This window comes from Babylonia areolata, chromosome 26, assembly GCF_041734735.1.
Source record: "Babylonia areolata isolate BAREFJ2019XMU chromosome 26, ASM4173473v1, whole genome shotgun sequence".
Classification (NCBI taxonomy): Eukaryota; Metazoa; Mollusca; class Gastropoda; order Neogastropoda; family Buccinidae; genus Babylonia; species Babylonia areolata.
In genome coordinates, this window is record NC_134901.1 from 33,312,729 (window position 1) to 33,331,588 (window position 18,860).

The window sequence follows — 18,860 nt, forward strand, 5'->3', positions numbered from 1 at the left end:
TAGCGGGCCCAAAAACTGCCCACTGAGCAGGAGACAATCACCATCTCTTCCACTCCTCACCAGTAGCAGAAGTCCTGGGTAATAACTGTTTGGTGTCATATACTGTACCATGTCAAACTGATGCAAACTAGGCCTATTGGTTTGCTCTGCTTGGCCAAATTTCGCGCGGCTAACAGTGAAAAGATGGGCCCACCGCTCTCAGCCAATCAAACGCCTCTAAAAACTATAAGCGCTTAATCATTCCTTTGGCCAAGGCTCTCCACGCCATCTTGTCAGGTTTACGCTCTGTCTCGTCTTACGCTTTTTTCGGCTGTTCAGCGTATCCTTTTGGCCTTATTTTGTTGCATGCGGCTTGTGTTTATTGTATTCTTACATTCTGTGTACTCGATTCGACTCGGCACCCTCGATTCGTTCGATTTTTTCTGCCTCTAAGTCGATCCTGTCTTTCCTTTCTCTGTTGGGGGTCGGATTTTCGCTGGGTGCCTAAGCGCGGGTTCCATGCCTCGTGTGCCATACCACGAAGGCAGGGAATCATGATGCTGGGATTGAGACTCGGTAAGAGACTCTCCCAGGCCCGGAGCTCATGATTCCTCCCGATACGGACCGCGGCGATGCGTCGTTAGACGCTGATCGCGGAGGCGACGTTCGTACCAGTAAAACGGTCATGAAGGGGACCGGGGGGAAAGAGGTACGAGCGTCGCCTCCCGAGGTGTCCCAGCGCGAGGCAGGGAGAAGGGGGAATGGCAAGTCATCTCCGTGCTGTGGGGACTCGCAGCTAGGCGCGGACTCCCGAGGGGAGGCCGCGCCCGGCCATTACCCGGGTCCCCACTCGGAGACGGCCCTCACGTGCCCCATTGTTGTTCCCCCTCCTCCCTTCTCTGTCGACCCCCCTCCCCCACCTCCTTTTGGGGGGGGAGAAAAATTTGGTTCCGGGGGGGGATCTCTACTTTGCCCACCCCGGGCCAAGCCACCCCAGTCTCCCCACGGGAGGGGATTCGGGGCGCGTGGCAACCTGCTCTGCAGGTCTTCCCGCTATCCGGCCGGTCTCCCCTGCTGGGGGAGGCCCGTGCGTGTCAGGCGGTTCCGGGCAGTCAGCCCGCTCGTCTTCGGGCGGGACTGACACCCAAGTCGGACCTGACCTCCCTCCGACTTGGCCAGGTTGTTCCCTTCATGGAGGTCAATGCACCAGTGACCCTTGGGGTTTGGGTCACAGTATGGCTGGTGCCCACGGGTAGTTACCCCCATTCTACCCGTACTGGGGCGCATCTAGGATGCACACTGGGTTGCCGGGAGCACCAAGGGCCAGCCCCTTGTCCGCTCCCCACCGGACCCAACCCAGCACATCTCACAGGGTGACACACACAGCCCCGACAAGTGGGATCGACTTCTTGTCGGTCAGGTCGAGTTCCTCGACCAATATTGCCACTCTGTCCACAAATCGGGCCTCTGTCAACCCACAGGTGACCACCACGGTCACAACGGCCTCCTTGTCAGGACCGACGGCTGCTCAGGGGCCCTACTCGGCCCGGCGGAGCCGGCAGTCCCCACCTGCCCAGCCCTCGGTCCTACAGTGAGATGAGTGGGTGTTTGTCCCCACACAGCACTCGTGGGTCACTCTTGCATCCAGGGACGCCCTCTCTGAAAAGGTGTGGCACCCACCATCCCAAGCATGGTTGGACCTACGGTCCACACGCTCCCCACCCGCTTCAGGTGTCAAGGACATAACAGTGGCGGCCATGGTCCCGGCTCGGGATCGTCCCAGCTCATCCCGCTGGGCTGACCACAGCTCACAGGACGCCCCAGTGGGTACATCCACTTGGGATGGCACCCAGCAGGGGATGGACTGCGAACAAGAGTGGGAGCCCCAGTCTTCGGATGAGGACGAACAAGCAGATGAGCACTCTTCGCCCACATCCCAGGGGGGACAGATTGAGCCCGTGCCTCCCTAGGGACCAGCCTGAACCAAACCCGGACTTTGCCGAGCTCGAACTGACCCTCCCCAATAGGGCCACGTATGCCGAATCAGTCCCTCAGGCTACTTTGTTACCTTTGACCCTCCTTACGCCATGTGACTCTAACTCCAGAACCACAAGGCAACTCAGAGTGCCAGAAATGGTGCAGGTATGGCTTATTAAGTCAGCCCGCACTGTCAGGGGTGCTGCTTCCATCCCTCCTCCAGGCAGGGAGTCCCTCTCTGCCCCGGGCGCCTTTTCCCCGGGAAAGTTTCTTACAGATTCCTACAAGGGAGGGTTGTGGTCCTGGTACACACAGGACCACCCTGCCTACAGCGGAGCAGAGCCCTCCGCACAGGACAGGATGTTGGTCTCACAGCGCACCACCTTCCCCACTTCAGCTAACCTATCCTTTAAAACGTTAGCAGAGTGGGACAAATTGGCCCGCCGCTGTCCCCTCGAGGTTTCCACGGCGTACACCTTCGACACGTTCCTTCACAGGGCCAATGAGCTGTGCGAACAGTGTCCAGTTAATCAGGACAAGGGGTCTCCTTCCTCTGTCCCGCCGGGCCTCTTCACCGACCAGAGGTTACACGCTTTTGGCAATAGGGTAGCATCTGGTCTCACGGCAGCTGCAGACACAGCTACCAGCCTTCACTTCAATACTGTGCTAGCGCGGCGTGATGCCATTTTCAGCCTCTCTAACATTCCTGTGGAGGAGAGGGCTGCCCTGCGGTCCATCCCAGCACAGCAGCACTCCCTCTTCGGCCAGTTCCCGCTCCATTTTGTCAGCCACAGGGCAGAGACAAACAGGGAGGTGGCCTCATATTTGGCCCACACCTCTCATGGGCTCCAGGGTTCTATGCCATTGAAGAGACTGGCCACCAGGGCCCCTCCATATACCACGCCGCCTGTCAAGGCAGCGTGTGCCGAATCAGTGGCAGAGGAATAAACCACCTTAGGTCTGTCCAAGCCGACCGGCCATGCCCAAGGCCAGAAGGCAGCACCCCCAATGACTGGGCCCCGATTCAGCACCGCCAGTCGTTCAGCCCCTCCAAGTAGGAAACTTGTCCCGGCATGCACATCAGTGGTGTGCTCTGGGACTCAACGACGGGATTATGTCGGTGCTAGAGTCGGGGTACATGCTGTCTTGGGTGGAGGATCTCCCCCCTCTAAAGATCCACTCTTCCTCCTTAGGTGCCCAGCTCGACGGAGCAGGAGAACGTCCTAGAAAAAGAGATATCGCACCCACTCCTCATGGGGCTATATCTCAACTCTCGGACCGGGCCCCGGTTTTTACGGCTGGTTGTTGGTGATTCCAAAGGTCTCGGGAGGGTGGAGACCAGTTTTGGACTTGTCCCCCCTCAACAAATTCCTCCCCAAAATCAAACTCAAGATGGACACACAGGCACAGATTCGGGAGACCATCCAACAAGGTGATTGGCCTACCTCTATCAATCTGGAAGATGCTTATTTTCATATACTCATCCATTCGGCATCCCGTCGGTACCTGAGGTTCGTGTGGAGGGACAAGGGGATCCAGTTCCCGGCCCTCCCATTTGGTCTGTCCCTTGCCCCTTTCCTGTCTACCAAGGTGGTGCGGGAATTGGTGTCCATCGTCCGCTCGGAATCCATTTGTCTCTGTGTGTACCTGGACGACTTGCTTATCCTGGCCCAGTCGCAGGCCCGGTGCCTGAGTCATACGGCCAGACTTCTAGACCTTTGCTCCCAACTGGGCTTCCTCATGGACCAGCAGATATGCGATCTGTCCCCATGTCAGTCCTTCGACTTCTTAGGGATGAGATTCGACATGCGGTCTATGATAGTCTCTCTGGCGCCAGATCACTGGTACCGTCTGGCAGGCCTCCTCAGCCACTGGCGCCACTCCTCCCAAGATACAGCGCAGACACTTTCTTCCCTCTTGGGCATGATGGAGTCCACGGCACCTCTCATTCCCCTGGACAGGGTTCTCAAGCGCCCTCTCCAGAGGATACTGAGGTTACGCCGGTCCCAGAGCACTCAGCCATGGGATACCCAGATATGGCTGGGCGAGTGGTTCCTCGAGGTGACATCAGAGTGGTTAATCACCCCCTTTGGACACAGGGGGTGCCCTTAGCCCCACCTACTCTTCAGGTGGCACTCTTCACAGACGCCTCCTCCCTGGGCTGGGGAGCCCACATGGACTCACTCTATGCAGCAGGGACTTGGTCCCCGGAGGAGCGCCTATGCCACATCAATGTTCTGGAACTGGAGGCAGTTCGCAGGACTCTCCTGCACTTCATGGGGGAGGCCACTGGCAAGACCATCCGCTTGTTCACGGACAAGACGACGGTCGCATGTTATGTGAACAAATGGGGGGAGCGCACTCGGCAGACCTCTCAATGCGGACTGAGGCTCTCCTCCGTTTGGTGCCACAGCAAGGGCATTGCACTTTCAGCGAGACACTGAGCAGGAAAAACCAACTTCTTGGCAGATGCTCTTAGCAGGCCCAAGAGTGTCATGCGCACAGAGTGCACCCTGGACAAGGACAGCCTTCAGGGGGTGTGGGAACAGTGGTTTCGGCCGATGGTGGACCTTGTTCAACAAGAGACTTCCCACTTCCGTGTCTTCGGTTGCCGACCCAGAAGCGTGGGCAGTGGATGCTCTCTCTCTAGATTGGAGCAGTCTGATTGCCTCCGCGTTTCCTCCCTTTCCAATTCTGTCCAAGGTGATACGGAAAGACAGATTGGAACACCCGCAGCCGATCCTCATTGCGCCGAAATGGCCAGCCCAGACCTGGTTTCCGGACCTTCAGTCCCTGACACATGTTCCCACCCCTGGAACTTGAAACCAAATCTCATCTGCTGAGGCAGCCTCACTCGGGCACTCCGCATTCCAATCCTCAACTGCTCCACCAGCACGCATGGCTGCTGTGCGGTCGGAACTGTCAGCATCACCATTGAAGTCCTCGACCCCTCGGTCGGCCTCTGTGTCGGCTGTGCTGACCCAGGGGTCTGCCTCCTCTGACCTCCTCTCCATAGTCACCAGAGCAAGGAGGCAGGGAATGGAGACTTTGTATGACTTTCGCTGGAAGATATGGTTGCGGTGGTGTACAGCTCAGGGCATTACCCCTACGAACCTTACGAGCATGCAGCTGGCCAACTTTCTGGCTCTCTGCTCCTCGGTTCATCCTGTCTGCTAGTTCTGTGCGAGGGTACAGGTCTGCCTTCTGTACCACAATGCAAACAGCTAGGTGGTTCCGCCTTTGAAGTGGATTGCCTGCTCAGAGAGGTGGCTAGGGGTGCCCCTCTGAAGGAAGCTAGAGACCCCAGAAGAGTGCCCCTCTGGGACTTGTTCCTGGTGCTGGATTTCATTCGAAAACAGCCCTTCCTACCATTGGGGACTATTCCTGTTGACATCCTCACCCTCAAGACCACTTTCCTTCTGTGGCTGGCCACAGGCAGTCGTAGAAGTGAGCTGCACGGGCTTAGTGGAATGCCACAAGATCTGGCCTTCCACAGAAATGGTTCCATCACTATTCGTTTCCTTCCAGAGTTTCTGGCTAAGAACCAAGACCCTGAGGTTCCTTCCCCCTCTCCGAGGGTCAGACATTTGTCTGATATTCTTGCCCAAGATGATGAGGATAGGCACCTGTCCTGTTCGGTGTCTCAAATATTATTGGGATAGGTCTCGCCATAGGCGTTCTTCTCAGAGGTGTCTGCTCATCTCCCTCAATGAGAATTACAAGAAAGACATCGCTGCAGGCACCATTTCCCGCCAGGTTTCCCAAGTCATGCGTAGAGCCTACTCTCATGCACACAGGGATATCAGCTGTCTTCATCCCAGGGCACACGAAGTGCGGGCCATAGCTACTTCGGCTGCTTTCCAGCACTCAGTGCCAACGCAGCATGTCTTGGAGGCAGCCTTCTGGCGGTCTGAGAATCCCTTCATCAACTTCTACCTCAGGAATTTCCGTATGACCAGGGCTGACGGTTCCAAGGGGATTTCCTTTGTCGCGGCTAACACTGCCGTCTCAGTTACAAGGGCTCCCCATATGAACCAGTAGGCGTTGCCCGCCTCCATTTGCTTTAAATTCTGCATCAGTTTGACATGGTACAGTATATGACACCAAAAGGAGGAGTTTGTATTATACTCCATGTTTGGTGTTAAATATACTTACCATGTCAAACTCGAATGCCCGCCCGTCCGTCCCCGCGTCTCCGCCGTGGTTCTCATGGGGCATTTTTGTTCATGGCCACGGAATGATTAAGCGCTTATAGTTTTTAGAGGCGTTTGATTGGCTGAGAGCGGTGGGCCCATCTTTTCACTGTTAGCCGCGCGAAATTTGGCCAAGCAGAGCAAACCAATAGGCCTAGTTTGCATCAGTTTGACATGGTAAGTATATTTAACACCAAACATGGAGTATAATACAAACTCCTCCTTTTCCCTCTACACTCGGGAGAATGGCATATTGACTAGGACGGATACGTCTCACAAAGCACAACGAACCGTTCATTACCCACAGGGATGTACCTTTCTGCCCACTCATACTGACATGGCAGTTGCTGCATTCAAGCACATTAGTTAGCCCCATCACCTTGCTTGAACAGAGATCCAGCATCAATGTCTCAAACAATTGGCGTTCGAAAGCACTTTCTGCACTTGGTCTTCCCTGCCTGATCCTTTCAGCCTCAACACACAACCACTGCTGTGGTTACAGAGGGGCATTCCTTCTCAAGCACGGTCTTTCCAACGAGACACTTCCAGGGGTTTCTAGCCTAGGCAGGCTATCCCATCATGGAGCCCCAGCCTTCAGTCAAGGGCCTGTCAGAGGATGACTTTGTTGTCACTTCGGAAGTAAGCACCATGTCTTTCAGACACATGGCTGCACCACAAGACCCCGTCATCTCCTTCCGGCCCCCTTACATTTCAACATAACCTGCATGGTGGACACCTTCATCCCTCAAGCACACAGCAGCTGTTTCCTGATTTACCCATGCTGACTGGTGTCCTCCTAGGACCAGTATATGATAATCAGTCGTGTACGACAATGACCATCAGATCAGCAGAGCAGGCAACTGCTGTCCTGAATATTCGGGCTGGAATCTGATTGTACAATTTATAGTAGAGAGTGTTTTGCCCAAGTTGCATCCCCAGTCCCTCGGTCAAGAGGGCCTTAGGACTCACCATAGGGACGGATCCAAAAGGCTACTTAGCCCTCAAGGCTACAGCACTAAGTCCCAGTGCACTTTGACTTCTAGTCTGAGAGACATAGTCCTTCATGAAAGACTAAGCTGCTAATGATTTCACTTTGCAATTCAGAAACCGCTGATAATACAGCTCTCACTTTACTGTTGGCCATGCTGAAAACGCATGTCAGATCAGTGATTTGATGTAAATGGCTAGTACAACACATCTACAGTCAATTTCCTCCATCCCAGACTTAGTGCGCACCACACACAGCCAGAGGCCTGTCATGGATCCGGTCCCCTTTCTCACTACTAAAGAACCTTCAGCAAAAATTTTCCCCATGGAAACCCTCTTCCATTTGGAATTCCACCACAGAATGAGACTCAGTGACCTGTGGGCACATGAAGTGCACTCCCACAGCCTGATCCATCCCAGCCATTGACTGCCGACAACTTTCTGCAGGTTGCTCCAACACGCCACACTCAGGTAGAGAAGCCACCAAGCCTTCCACATGCCCCTTTATGATGGTACCTACCTGGGCAATTACACAGCCTTGCCCCAGAGACACCAGGGACCTCAAGTCTGTTGTTGCCAAATGTCTGCCCTTCTATGCATAGGCAACATGCCAGTGCTGTCTTGTTTGGCAATGACAGAAAAGTGGGGGGGTTGGGGAGGGAGCGCCTATTGCCTGTCAGCTCCCATGGAGGAGCTCTACAGATCTGGCTGTCACACCTAAGGCAAGCCCAACATGGGGGCCTACCTCTGTCTTGTGCCACAGTTTCTTCTAAACACATATACCACTTCCACTATCAGCCCACAACCGATGTGGAATCATCAGATTAAACCACATGTGCACCTCCTTGCATTGATGCTCAACCGCGCTCAAGTGAGACAACCCTATAGGGTATGTGTTTCCTTCCCTTCCTTTAATTCGAAGGGCTCTCAGTAAAGTGTGGATTCAACACACCGACCCGATTTTCTTTGCGCTACATTTATCAATACAGCTGCGGACCTCAGTCTTCTTTGCCCGCACCAATATCCTTAGGTGACACAGTACACTCTACCTTCATCGAATTCTACTTGAGGGACATCTATCGCTTTAGGGATGATGGCTCAAGAGGCGTTGCCTCTGCAGTGGTCACACAACAGGCCATTGCAGCGCACTGGCAATAGAACAGAAGGATTGAGACTTGATGCCTCCTCAGCCAGAGCACATGAAGTCAGAGCATGGCCCTCTTCTCTTGCCTTAGCGCACTCAACACAGCTGCAAGACATCATGGATGCTGCATACTGGAAAAACCCTGCTACCTTCATCGACTTCTACCTGAGAGACGTCACACGCTTGCGAGATGATGGCTCAAGAGGCATCACTTCTGTGGTAGTTGCACAACAGGCCATCGCAGCACACAGACAGTAGAACAGGCGAGCCCTCCACCTTGTCACGTTGTTCTGCACTAGTTGGGTCACGGTTAAGCATGTGTAATTAAAAGGAAATTTTCTATCTAAAATTACATTTAAATAACATACTTACTGTGACCCAAATTTAAGACCCGCCCGTCCTCCCCGCTTCCTGTTCTCCCTGCTCGCTGCGCTGGTGATGGCATATTGCCGTCAAAAGAGGGCGCTAGCTAGCGGGACAAAGGGGAGGTTACCTACTTCCAGGAGGTTATTGGCCGTAGTACTTTCGTTTCTCCGCATAGGCGGATAGTAGTTTGCACAGGACAGGAATGTCAGACCCCTGCCGGAATCTGCACTAGTCGGGTCATGGTAAGTATATTATTTAAACTTAATTTTAAATAGAAAATTTCCTTTTAGTATCTGTTATATACCTCTAAAGGAAAAGAAAATGGCTTGTAAGTTCATGATAAAAATCACAACACTTGTAGTCATGTAAGTGAATAACTGTCCCAGCAATGACATGTGGGTTTGGTCAAGATAAAAAGTCAATCATGTTCTCAGAGTGTGAGCCATCAAGCTTTTCTTACACCTAAGAGCATCCTCCTTTAGTGGAGAGAGCGCTTTGATGATTTTCCATTCCTCCTGGATGTAACTGATCCGACAAAGTGTCTGCTGTGCACCTGGTTTGTCTCTACTACAAAGAGAAAACTCGTAAGAAAACAGATAAGCTACAAAAAGAATGAAAAAGCAAAAAAAGACGACAAAATGTAATTCCTGTCTATCGCCTGTCAAACCTGAATTTCAAGAAAAACATGTATGATTGGCTGTTGCCGTTCCCGGCAGTTGATCACTGTGAAAAGACAGCTGAGTGACAGGTAGGTGCCACATCCCCTCCCCACCTTCTTTCTTGCCTTCGACGTATTGCCTTACACCACTCCTCCCTCTCTTCTCAAATTACATGGAAGTGCTGTGCCTTCAATGTCAGTCATGGTCACTCCCTTAGAACTGATGTCTGATTGGATAGATGGATTGAAAAAAGAGTCCTGTGTTATCAGTTTCATCACTGTTGTCACCGCCTTTCAGTTCAAACATATCAAAAGACAAGACAGATCCATCTCTCATGGTTATACAAAATCATCAGCACAGCTTGCAAAGTTGTGTGAATCTGCTAACTGGGACCACTGTCATCACTTGATGTCCAATGCCTTTCTTTTCATACATGCACTCCAAGTAGTCCAGTTAACAAATTATTATTGAGAAAAAAGGGGTCTTCCACCTGATGAATGCTCACTTGAATTGTATGTTTATAATCCAGACATTCATAGCCTGTTCATGTTCATTGTACCAAACTCCAGTGATGGAAAAATTGAAATACATGCAGGGTGTCAGTGGATGTCTTATAGTTACTTTGGCAACACTTTTTGCAGAACGTCAGCTGACGTCTCATAGGCACTCAACTGGTTAAACTAACCATTCAGAGTCTTTTTATGTTTATTGTACCAAACTCTGATGAAGGAAAAATTGAAATACACGCTTGACATCAGTGGATGTCTTAAAGGCACTGTGGCAACACTTTTTGCAGGACGTCAGCTGATGTCTTATACTCAGCTGGTTAAAATGACTTACTATATTCAAATGTATTCATTTAAAAAACTAGTACATTAAAGACAACCTATAAATGTTAATAGAAATCTATGTTTGTACCTTATTTGAGAATTAATGTGTAATAATCATAATGTGGTGTAAAATCACCACTGATTTATTTTTTTGTAATGCTGTAACAAAAATTGTAACCCAAAGATGGAATTATAAATTCAAAAAGGAAAAAAGGTATTTATAATGTTTTTAAAAAATCTAACATCTTTGCTGAATATTAACATTATTTTCAATGGAAAAACTCAAAACAGATAAAAAGCAAACTTAAAATTTTTCTGTCCATAATTTCACTGCCATTTTTTAATAGTCCTTTGTTTAATACAGTCTTACATTTGTTTTCAGATGCTGAATCTGTGCTCAGAAAAACACAGCTTAAGCTGGAGGGCAGTATACTTCATGCATGTTCACTTTGCTGTGGGAATGAACATCTTGCCACAAGCAGTGTTCCATTGCAAGCACTGAACCCAGTAGCTGACCTTGCAAGCACTGGTTTTTCAGACAATCAACAAGAGGATTTGGGTAAAAGAACAGAATGTGACAAATGCACTGAAGGCCTGAACCCTGATTCCCAGCTTAATGCAGCGACTTTCACAAGAAAACAAAGTATACCAAATTTAAATTTGTGTCAGGTGAAGATTTTGAGCAACCCAAAGGTATTAGATAAGATACACAGAGCATACCCTGGTGTGAGAGTCTGTGTAGACATGACCATTCAGACTGCTCATGTCAAAGCATTAGAGAATGAAAAGCAAGCCTGCGCTTACATCCAGTCATTGATCAGTACTGCTGGGGAAGTGAAACTTGCTCTGAGTCCAGGTCTTTCCAAGATGCATGAAAAAGAACAACACATGGATTGGATCAAGAGAACCATGATAGACCACCTGGATCTAGTGTGTCACTGGGAACTGCAAGGTCAATCCTTGATCATCTGTGCTCAGAGTTCCAGTCTCCGTCTGCTGGAACACATGTTCAGGTCCATGTTTGTTGAGATCAATGTCCGTCTGGAAAAGTGGGAAGTGAGTTTGCTGAATAGCACATGGACCATGTTTCTGGAAGTTCTGCACAAAGACAGACCAGAGGGCCCAACCCCAGTATTGCTCCTTGACACTGAGACTGTCACCATCGTGGACATCCCATCCAGTATCAGTCAGACACAGCTGGTGTTGAGACAGTTTCTGGATGAGCACAGAAATCATGTCATGTCATCAGCTGGGATTTCTGTGAAGAAACAGGTTTCACATGCTCCGGTTTGTAGAGACATACCAAATCTGAAGGCAGGACAGCTGAAAGTACTGAGCTCTCCATTAACTCTTGAGAAATGGTACAAGGACTATCCAGATCTGGAGGTGTGTGTTGACCACGAGAAAAAGGTGGCAGTTATTAAAGCCTCAGAAATCACCATGAAAAAGGCCTTTCTTGAACTTATGTACTTTGTGACACGTGTCAGAGAGGTAAAAATTCCCTTGAGCCCTGCACTTGTCCAGATGTATGAGAAGGAAGACACCAAAGAATGGATTCAGAGAGTGCTGGTTGGTAGAAAAGAAGCTGGCTGTCACTGGGAACTCTGTGATCAGCACGTTGTTGTCAGTGCTCAGAGCTCGGATCTTTTTCATTTAGAACAGACCTTCCAGTCCATGTTTAAGGAAGTCACAGTTCAGCTTGAAGGATGGGAAATGAGAGTGGTGAATTCAAGTGTGTGGGTGTCATTTGTTGACAGTAAACAGAGGAACAGAGGGGAAAGCCCAGCACCCATACTGCTGCTTGACAATGACAAAGTTGTTATTGTTGATCTTCCAGAAAAAGTGGGCCCTACACAGTTGGCTCTAAGACAGTTTCTGGATGGTCAAAATACAAACATTACTGACCCACCAATGGTTGAGAGAGATTCTAGTCTGCAAGTTAAGTATTTTTCCCTCCGTGTTCTTGAAAACTACATTCCATATTTGAAACCTGGACAGCTGAGTATTTTAAGCAATCCCAAAGCACTTGATAAGTTGCACAGGCAGTACCCTAGCTTAACTGTTTGTACTGACATAGACAGACAGGCAGCCTTGGTCAGGGCCTCAGAAAATGTGATGCAGGAAGCATTCCATGACGTCCTGTGCTACATAACACACATCAAAGAAGTTCAGGTTCTTCTGACCCCAGCACTTGTTCAGATGTATGAGAAAGCTTGCAACAGGGAATGGGTCCAGAAATGTTGCATTGACAAGTATGACTTGGTGTGTCACTGGGACATCCATGGTCAGCACCTCAGCATAAGTGCCCACAGAGTCAATATTCAGCGCATGGAAAAGATGTTTAGGTCTCTTTTCAAAGAGGTGACGGTGCATCTGGACAAGCAAGAAGTCAGAACGTTGACACCTTCCATGTGCCTATCATTTTTGGAGAGTCACCAAAGATCTAGACAAGATGGCCCAACACCTGTTCTGCTGTTGCCTGAAAGTAATTGTGCTATACTTGTTGATATTCCCTCCAGAGTGGGTGCTACACAGCTGGCTCTGAAACAGTTTCTGAATGAACTCATTCAGGATGACTTAACATCTGCAGACATCACATGTACTTCCCCTCTTGTTCCACCTGTAATCGAAAATAACATTTCAAACCTGAGCCCAGCACAGCTAAGAGTGTTGAGTTGCCCAGCAGCATTTAAGAAATTAAACACAGAATACCCAGATGTGCAGATTAGTGTGAACAGAGACATGACAGCAATTGTCAGAGCTCCAGAAGACATCATGCAGAAAGCCTTCAGTGATGTGCTGTCTTCTGTCAAGGACATAAGAGAGCTGAAGGTTCCACTCAGTCCTGCTCTGAGTCAAATGTTTGAGAAAGAGGACAGCAAGGAGTGGATACAAAACACACTGATTGACAAGTACAAACTGTTGTGTCACTGGGAAACCTGTGATCAGCACCTTGTCATCAGTGCTCAGAGCGCTGACCTGTTTCGTTTGGAGCATCTCTTCAAGCTGGTGTTCAAAGAGGTCAGTGTCAGCCTGAAGGAATGGAAAGCTGGAACACTGTCACACCCTGTTTGGAGATCCTACATAAGAGAACAGGAGAGGGATAGAAAAGGGAGCCCCAAACCACTGCTGCTGCAAAATGATGACATGGTTACCATTGTTGACACCACAGCCAGAGTGAAGCAAACACAGCTGGCTCTGATTCAGTTACTGAATGATCTAGCAGGTTGATTAACTTCCAGTTTGAGTCATCTGACACTGTTTACACTGTCTTTGTAACTCAGTTTTAAATACTTGTTAGAGGAATGTTGTGCCCAAAAAGTGGGAGTGATGAAACTGTTTACATCTCATTTTTGGTGTGTTTCTGCTGTCGTGTGGCTTGAAATGAATGTTTTGGGTAACTCCATTCCACCTTGGGTCGGAATACAGATTTTACTTAACCTGTCATTGAGTGGTTGGGTATACATGTATTTATGTTTTTTCTCTATTTCTTTTCATTTACTTTTTTGTTTGCTATCGTTGCTGTTTGGACCTCTTGCTGTTTGCCACATTGGTTCATCAGTCCTCCATAATTTGTTGGTTCACTTGTTTTTAACTACATGCACAGTGCTTGTGGGGTTTTTGTTTGTTTGGTTTTTTATTCCTTTGCTTTTCGCATGTGGGTTTCACATCTCTCTCATACAGTTTGCAATGAATGGACCATAGACAGTATGCAGTGAATGGACTAGGTTGGCTTTTTACGTAAATTAACAAAATATCAGATACATATTTCTCTAATTCTCAGCATTTGAAATGTGAAAGGTACTAGTGGTGCTACTGATCATGGTTCACCTTTTCCTTGACTGAAGCATGGCTTTGGTCACACAGTTATGGACAGAGAAAAGGCTGCCAACAAACAAAAAGTATTCCCATCCTGTCAGTTCAGGAAACATTCCCTTCATGTGAAAGTAACCCCCTCCCCCATCCGTGGAAGAAAAGGCTGCCACGTGCATACATTTGTGAATTGGTGTTGGAATGGCAAAAAATGCCAGTTTCATGCTTTGCATTTCAAAGTGATTGGGGAGTGTTTTTTCCTTGCTTTGATATGGCCTGTTTTTGTAGCATTCACATTTTCAGTGACATAGTACGAGGCTCCAACACATAACAACTAAAGCATTTGCTCTCTACCACTCTTCTTTAGGCCAACACCATTGTGGCGTTTTATCATTCTGAAGTTATGATTTTAAATTTGGGAGCCAGCAGTCAGTCACTCTGTGCCTGGCTGAAGTGATACTTGTGTTGATTTAATGAGGGAAACTTTACGGGGCAAAAAAAAATTTAGTTGAGGTATATAGTGTGCATTTACATGGGGTTGAATTAAGTGGGGAAAATTGATTGAGATCGAGGCGGCTTCTAGCCAGGACCAAAGAATTATATCAAATTGCCCAATGACATATTTATTATGTGACTATACTTTGGCTTCTGTATTCCCATGGTTAGTAGTTTGGGTGGGCACTGGCTCCCCATCATGCAGTGTTGTTTTCCAAGGTGGCTTGTGTTTTTTTATTTTTGATTACAAGTTGTATATTTTAATCTCTTCAGTGCCCCATGAGGAAAATGTGAGTCGGCAAAAATGCTTCGCTATTTGCCCCATATATATGTCCACATCATTTCAGCGTTACATGTTGTGTATGTGTCCCAATAGTCACCAGTCAGAAACCTTAATATGTCTACTTTCATTATCTGCATGGGACAACAGCCAGTCACGCTTTGTATGGTCATTACTGGATGATAATATTGTCAGTATCCCTTTAAGAAAATTTCAAGACATTGGATGACAAAGCACAATCTGGCTCCAGTGGCTTAAAACAGCAGCTTGTTGCTAACAACACCCTTTGTGATTTTATCACCCAAGATGTTGCAGAAGCTTTACAAGTCAGTGCAGTCGATAAGAGTCAGTGCTTATGGTGACAAAATCTTGTCAGATGGCTTGCTCGATGCAAATGAAAGTGAAATACATAGGGTGGGGGTGGGGTTAGTTGTAGAGCTAGATGTTGCTGGAGGGTGGGGGTAGTTGTCGAGCTAGATGTTGCTGGAGGGTGGGGGTAGTTGTCAAGCCCTGTTTCCTTGTTTAAGACAGGAGAGGAGGGAGAGATGGACGAAGGCTGTGAATAATGTGTATTGCATAAATCACTTGAGAAGTGTGTTGTTTTTTAATCATGCTGGCATTGATCAAAACGGATCAGCTATTGCTGGCAGGTCAAATTCTGAACAGTACTCAACCCCATCCCCTGCACTGTGTTCCAGCTAGGTCACGGTTTACCTCTTTGATATTGTCTGAAAGTGAGCAAGAGGTAAGTGGACATGGCACAGGCAGGGGTGGTATGTGAAGGATGTGTGTGTGCTTGTGCATTTGTGTGATTTCTCTTTCTCAGAAAAAAACTAAAACTAAAGGAATAGTTTGCGGACTACATTTCTACAGCAGTTGCCAAGAAACCTTGAGTGAATGAAAGGCTGAAAATGTGTTGAGTACCAGAGCGTATGATTAAATTTAATGACTTATGTGTACATAAGGTCCGGTATGGTGATACATTTAGTTTTTAGCTTTCATATATTTTCTAGGTTTATTTCTGCAGCCTTCAACTATAACACTACATAACAAATACTACATAACACTACATAACAAAGAGAATGTGAAATTTGTTTTTCTCACATTTATGGTTCACTTACTACGAACCAGTGTGTTAAGTGAGCTTCAAACTATCATGAAATGATAGTCTGTTCATTTTCTTTTATGGGTTATGTGTACTTTCTTGCATTAGTTAGCACACAAGCCAAAATAATACCCGACACTGAAGAGGTTAATTTGATTTTGCACAACAGGCTGTCTACCAGGGTAGAGCCAGCCAGCTGCTGCCATTTGGTGCTCATCAGTTGTTTCCTGTGTCATTCAATCAGATTTCAGGCACACACACATACACACTTGGACAGACATGTAACATTTTATGTGTATGACCATTTTGTTTATTTCTGTTTCTCATCTGACGGTGATGGATTAAATAGAGTAATGATTAATTTAAGCCTTATATATATATATATACATATATTAGTTTTAACACAGTAGTCAAATTAAGCATTGTTTTAATGTTGAATGAAGTTATTTTGTGTCTTCGTCTTGTTTTTTTTGTTGTTGTTTTTTTGTAATTGTCAGCCATGGTAAATGGTTTAATGGTTTTAGTAAGTAACTGCTTTTTTGTTATTAAATTATGTGATACATAAAGAACTAATTTATGCAGTATTACGTGCAAAATGTTATTTTGAATGTTTTTAAAAGCATTTATCATACAGTTTTGTAATATTATGTATAGGATGCAATTTTCAAGTGTCTGCATAAATAGCTTTTAATTTCCAAAGATTTAAAAAAATTTTTAATCACTGATTTATGGTATGGAATAGAAGCAGATATGACAGCTAAATATCATGTCAGACTGAATCTCTGACTGCTGAATCTATGTAAAAATATACAAGAGAAATGAAGAAAGTCTAGATAAAAAAAGACAACAAAATACTAGGTTGTAAAACAAGAATCACTTTTGATAAGAAGCATTCAATGTTTACGACCATAGGTCTGTCTTTAGGGACAGTGTTAACTGGAAATGAGAATTAACAGTCCCTGAAGACAAACATATGGTCTGAATGGTTGGACTCTTCTTATCAAATGTTTGTCTTGTTTTACAGCCTGCAGTCCATTTGTACGTTAGGAGCATGAACTATCAAATATGTAATCACAGCATCTTTGCTCTTTAACAGACAAGAGTGCAGGTAACCAATGTGCTCCATCTCACCAAGAATTGACAGCCACTGTGCTCACTAGAGCCTTTTATTACTGGATTGCAGGACTACCAGTTCTGAACACAATTCATGTAGTGCTTCCTGCACTTTTAACCCATTCATTCATTGTCTGCCATGACTGCAATTTAATGCAAATAACGAAAATTGAAATAACAAATTTTTGCCCACTTATCCAGTGCTGTCCTGTTTAAATTGCTATTCACAAAACTGGTACATTTGTTCCTTGGAGCATGGAATTAGATTAAAATGGGAGCCTGTTGCACAGATGAACTCCTCCGTATCTATACCCCGTCTCGCCAGCTCCGTTCTTCCTCTGATACTTGACTTCTCAGGATACCTCACGTAAGAAGTAAGACATATGGACACAGATTGTTTTCTTTTCAATCGCCAAAGACGTGGAACAAGCTCCCTGATAACCTCTGTCATTCTGATTTCCTCGCATCTTTTAAATCTCGTCTCAAAACTCACCTTTTCCCCCAGCAATAAATTCAATTGTGGCAGGTCCACTTTGCGTTAGCTGCGGTTGACTATGTGTGTATACATACGTATGTGTACATAACTACATGCATGTATATGAATGTGTATAGTGTGTGCATGTGTTTATGTAAGTTTGTGCCTGCCTATGTGCGTATATGTGTCAGGGTAGCTGTTAGATACACATGTATGTTAAAATGTATTATGCATTGTGTGTGTGTGTGTAACATTGATGTAATGTTTTATGTTAACAAAAGCGTTTTTGTAAAGCACCTAGAGCAGATTTCTGGATAGTGTGCTATATAAGTATCCATTATTATTAAGATGACTGAGGGCTATAATGTTTATGCAAAATCAAACTGGGTGGGCATGTTTGGTTGCTTCATCATAGTACATATAGGACACCTTCGATGTCAGGGAAGGGTGTTTATCTCGACAATGTATGTGCATATTGATGCGATTATATATATATATATATATATATATATATATATATATATATATATATATATATATATATATATATAAGACATCCAGTGAAAAGACCAACTTCTTGCATGCTGTCCAAAAGTAGTTAAGAACCATATACGTGGGCTAATATTTCACAATATTTTTTAACTGCAGAAAAATTGAATTTGGTTCATAACTTCTTTTTGACAGAATCATTGTTTTTGTAATGCCTCCACTTTTGCCTGTTTCTTCCCTTTTTTAAATCCCCTCTTCCATCACCTTAAAAAAAATTTAAAAAAAAAAAAAAAAAATCCTCTTCCTCTTTCTTTTCCCCCCTCTTCTTTGTAAAATCTTGAGGGGAAAAAGCTGGACAGAAACAATTTTTTGTGGGAAAATATTTGAAGAGTTGAAGTCCATTTACATGTTTATAAATATTGACTTCTCTTTCTGTTATGTAAAAAATGTCTCACAAAACATACTGATGGTTTAGAATGCAATGACACTCATTTGTAAAACTTCGTTTTCATTAAATCAGACTTTTCATCACAGATGAACGATTGAAAGTCCACCTTTTTGTTTTGGGTATTTCTGTGTTGTTTCTGATGCCTATCTCAAGCTGTGGCTGAACATGGATTGCATTTGTCCATCATCTGTTCCTCTCCCATCTTTGGCTTCTTTCTCCATCTCATCTCTGTGATCATTCATTTCTTTTGATTTGCTTTGTGTTCTGCAGTCATCCAATCTGTTGATGCATGTTTTTTTTCTATGGGCATTGTTTATTGTTTGTTTATTGTTGCTTATGGTCCAGCTGACTGCACAGGGCCATATCAGGAATGTCAAACCATACAAATGCTCATCTGTGTCAACACAAAATTGTCACATCTTTTAAAAAAAAAAAGAAAAAAAGAAGAAAAAAAAAGATAAACCCACAAAACACAGTTCACAACACATATCATAACCATTTAGCTCC

At 46.2% G+C, this 18,860-nt stretch overlaps 1 protein-coding gene across 1 annotated transcript in view; it reads left to right on the top strand.

Moving 5' to 3' along the window:
- The window catches only part of LOC143300446 (uncharacterized), a 38,555-nt gene extending 20,097 nt beyond the window's left edge, over positions 1–18,458 (top strand). Inside the window, exon 4 of the mRNA XM_076614120.1 lies at positions 10,518–18,458. Coding sequence (XP_076470235.1) covers positions 10,518–13,366 — 2,849 coding nt within the window. The 3' untranslated portion in view covers positions 13,367–18,458. The remainder of the gene's footprint in view (positions 1–10,517) is intronic.
- The last annotated feature ends 402 nt before the right edge of the window (positions 18,459–18,860 follow it).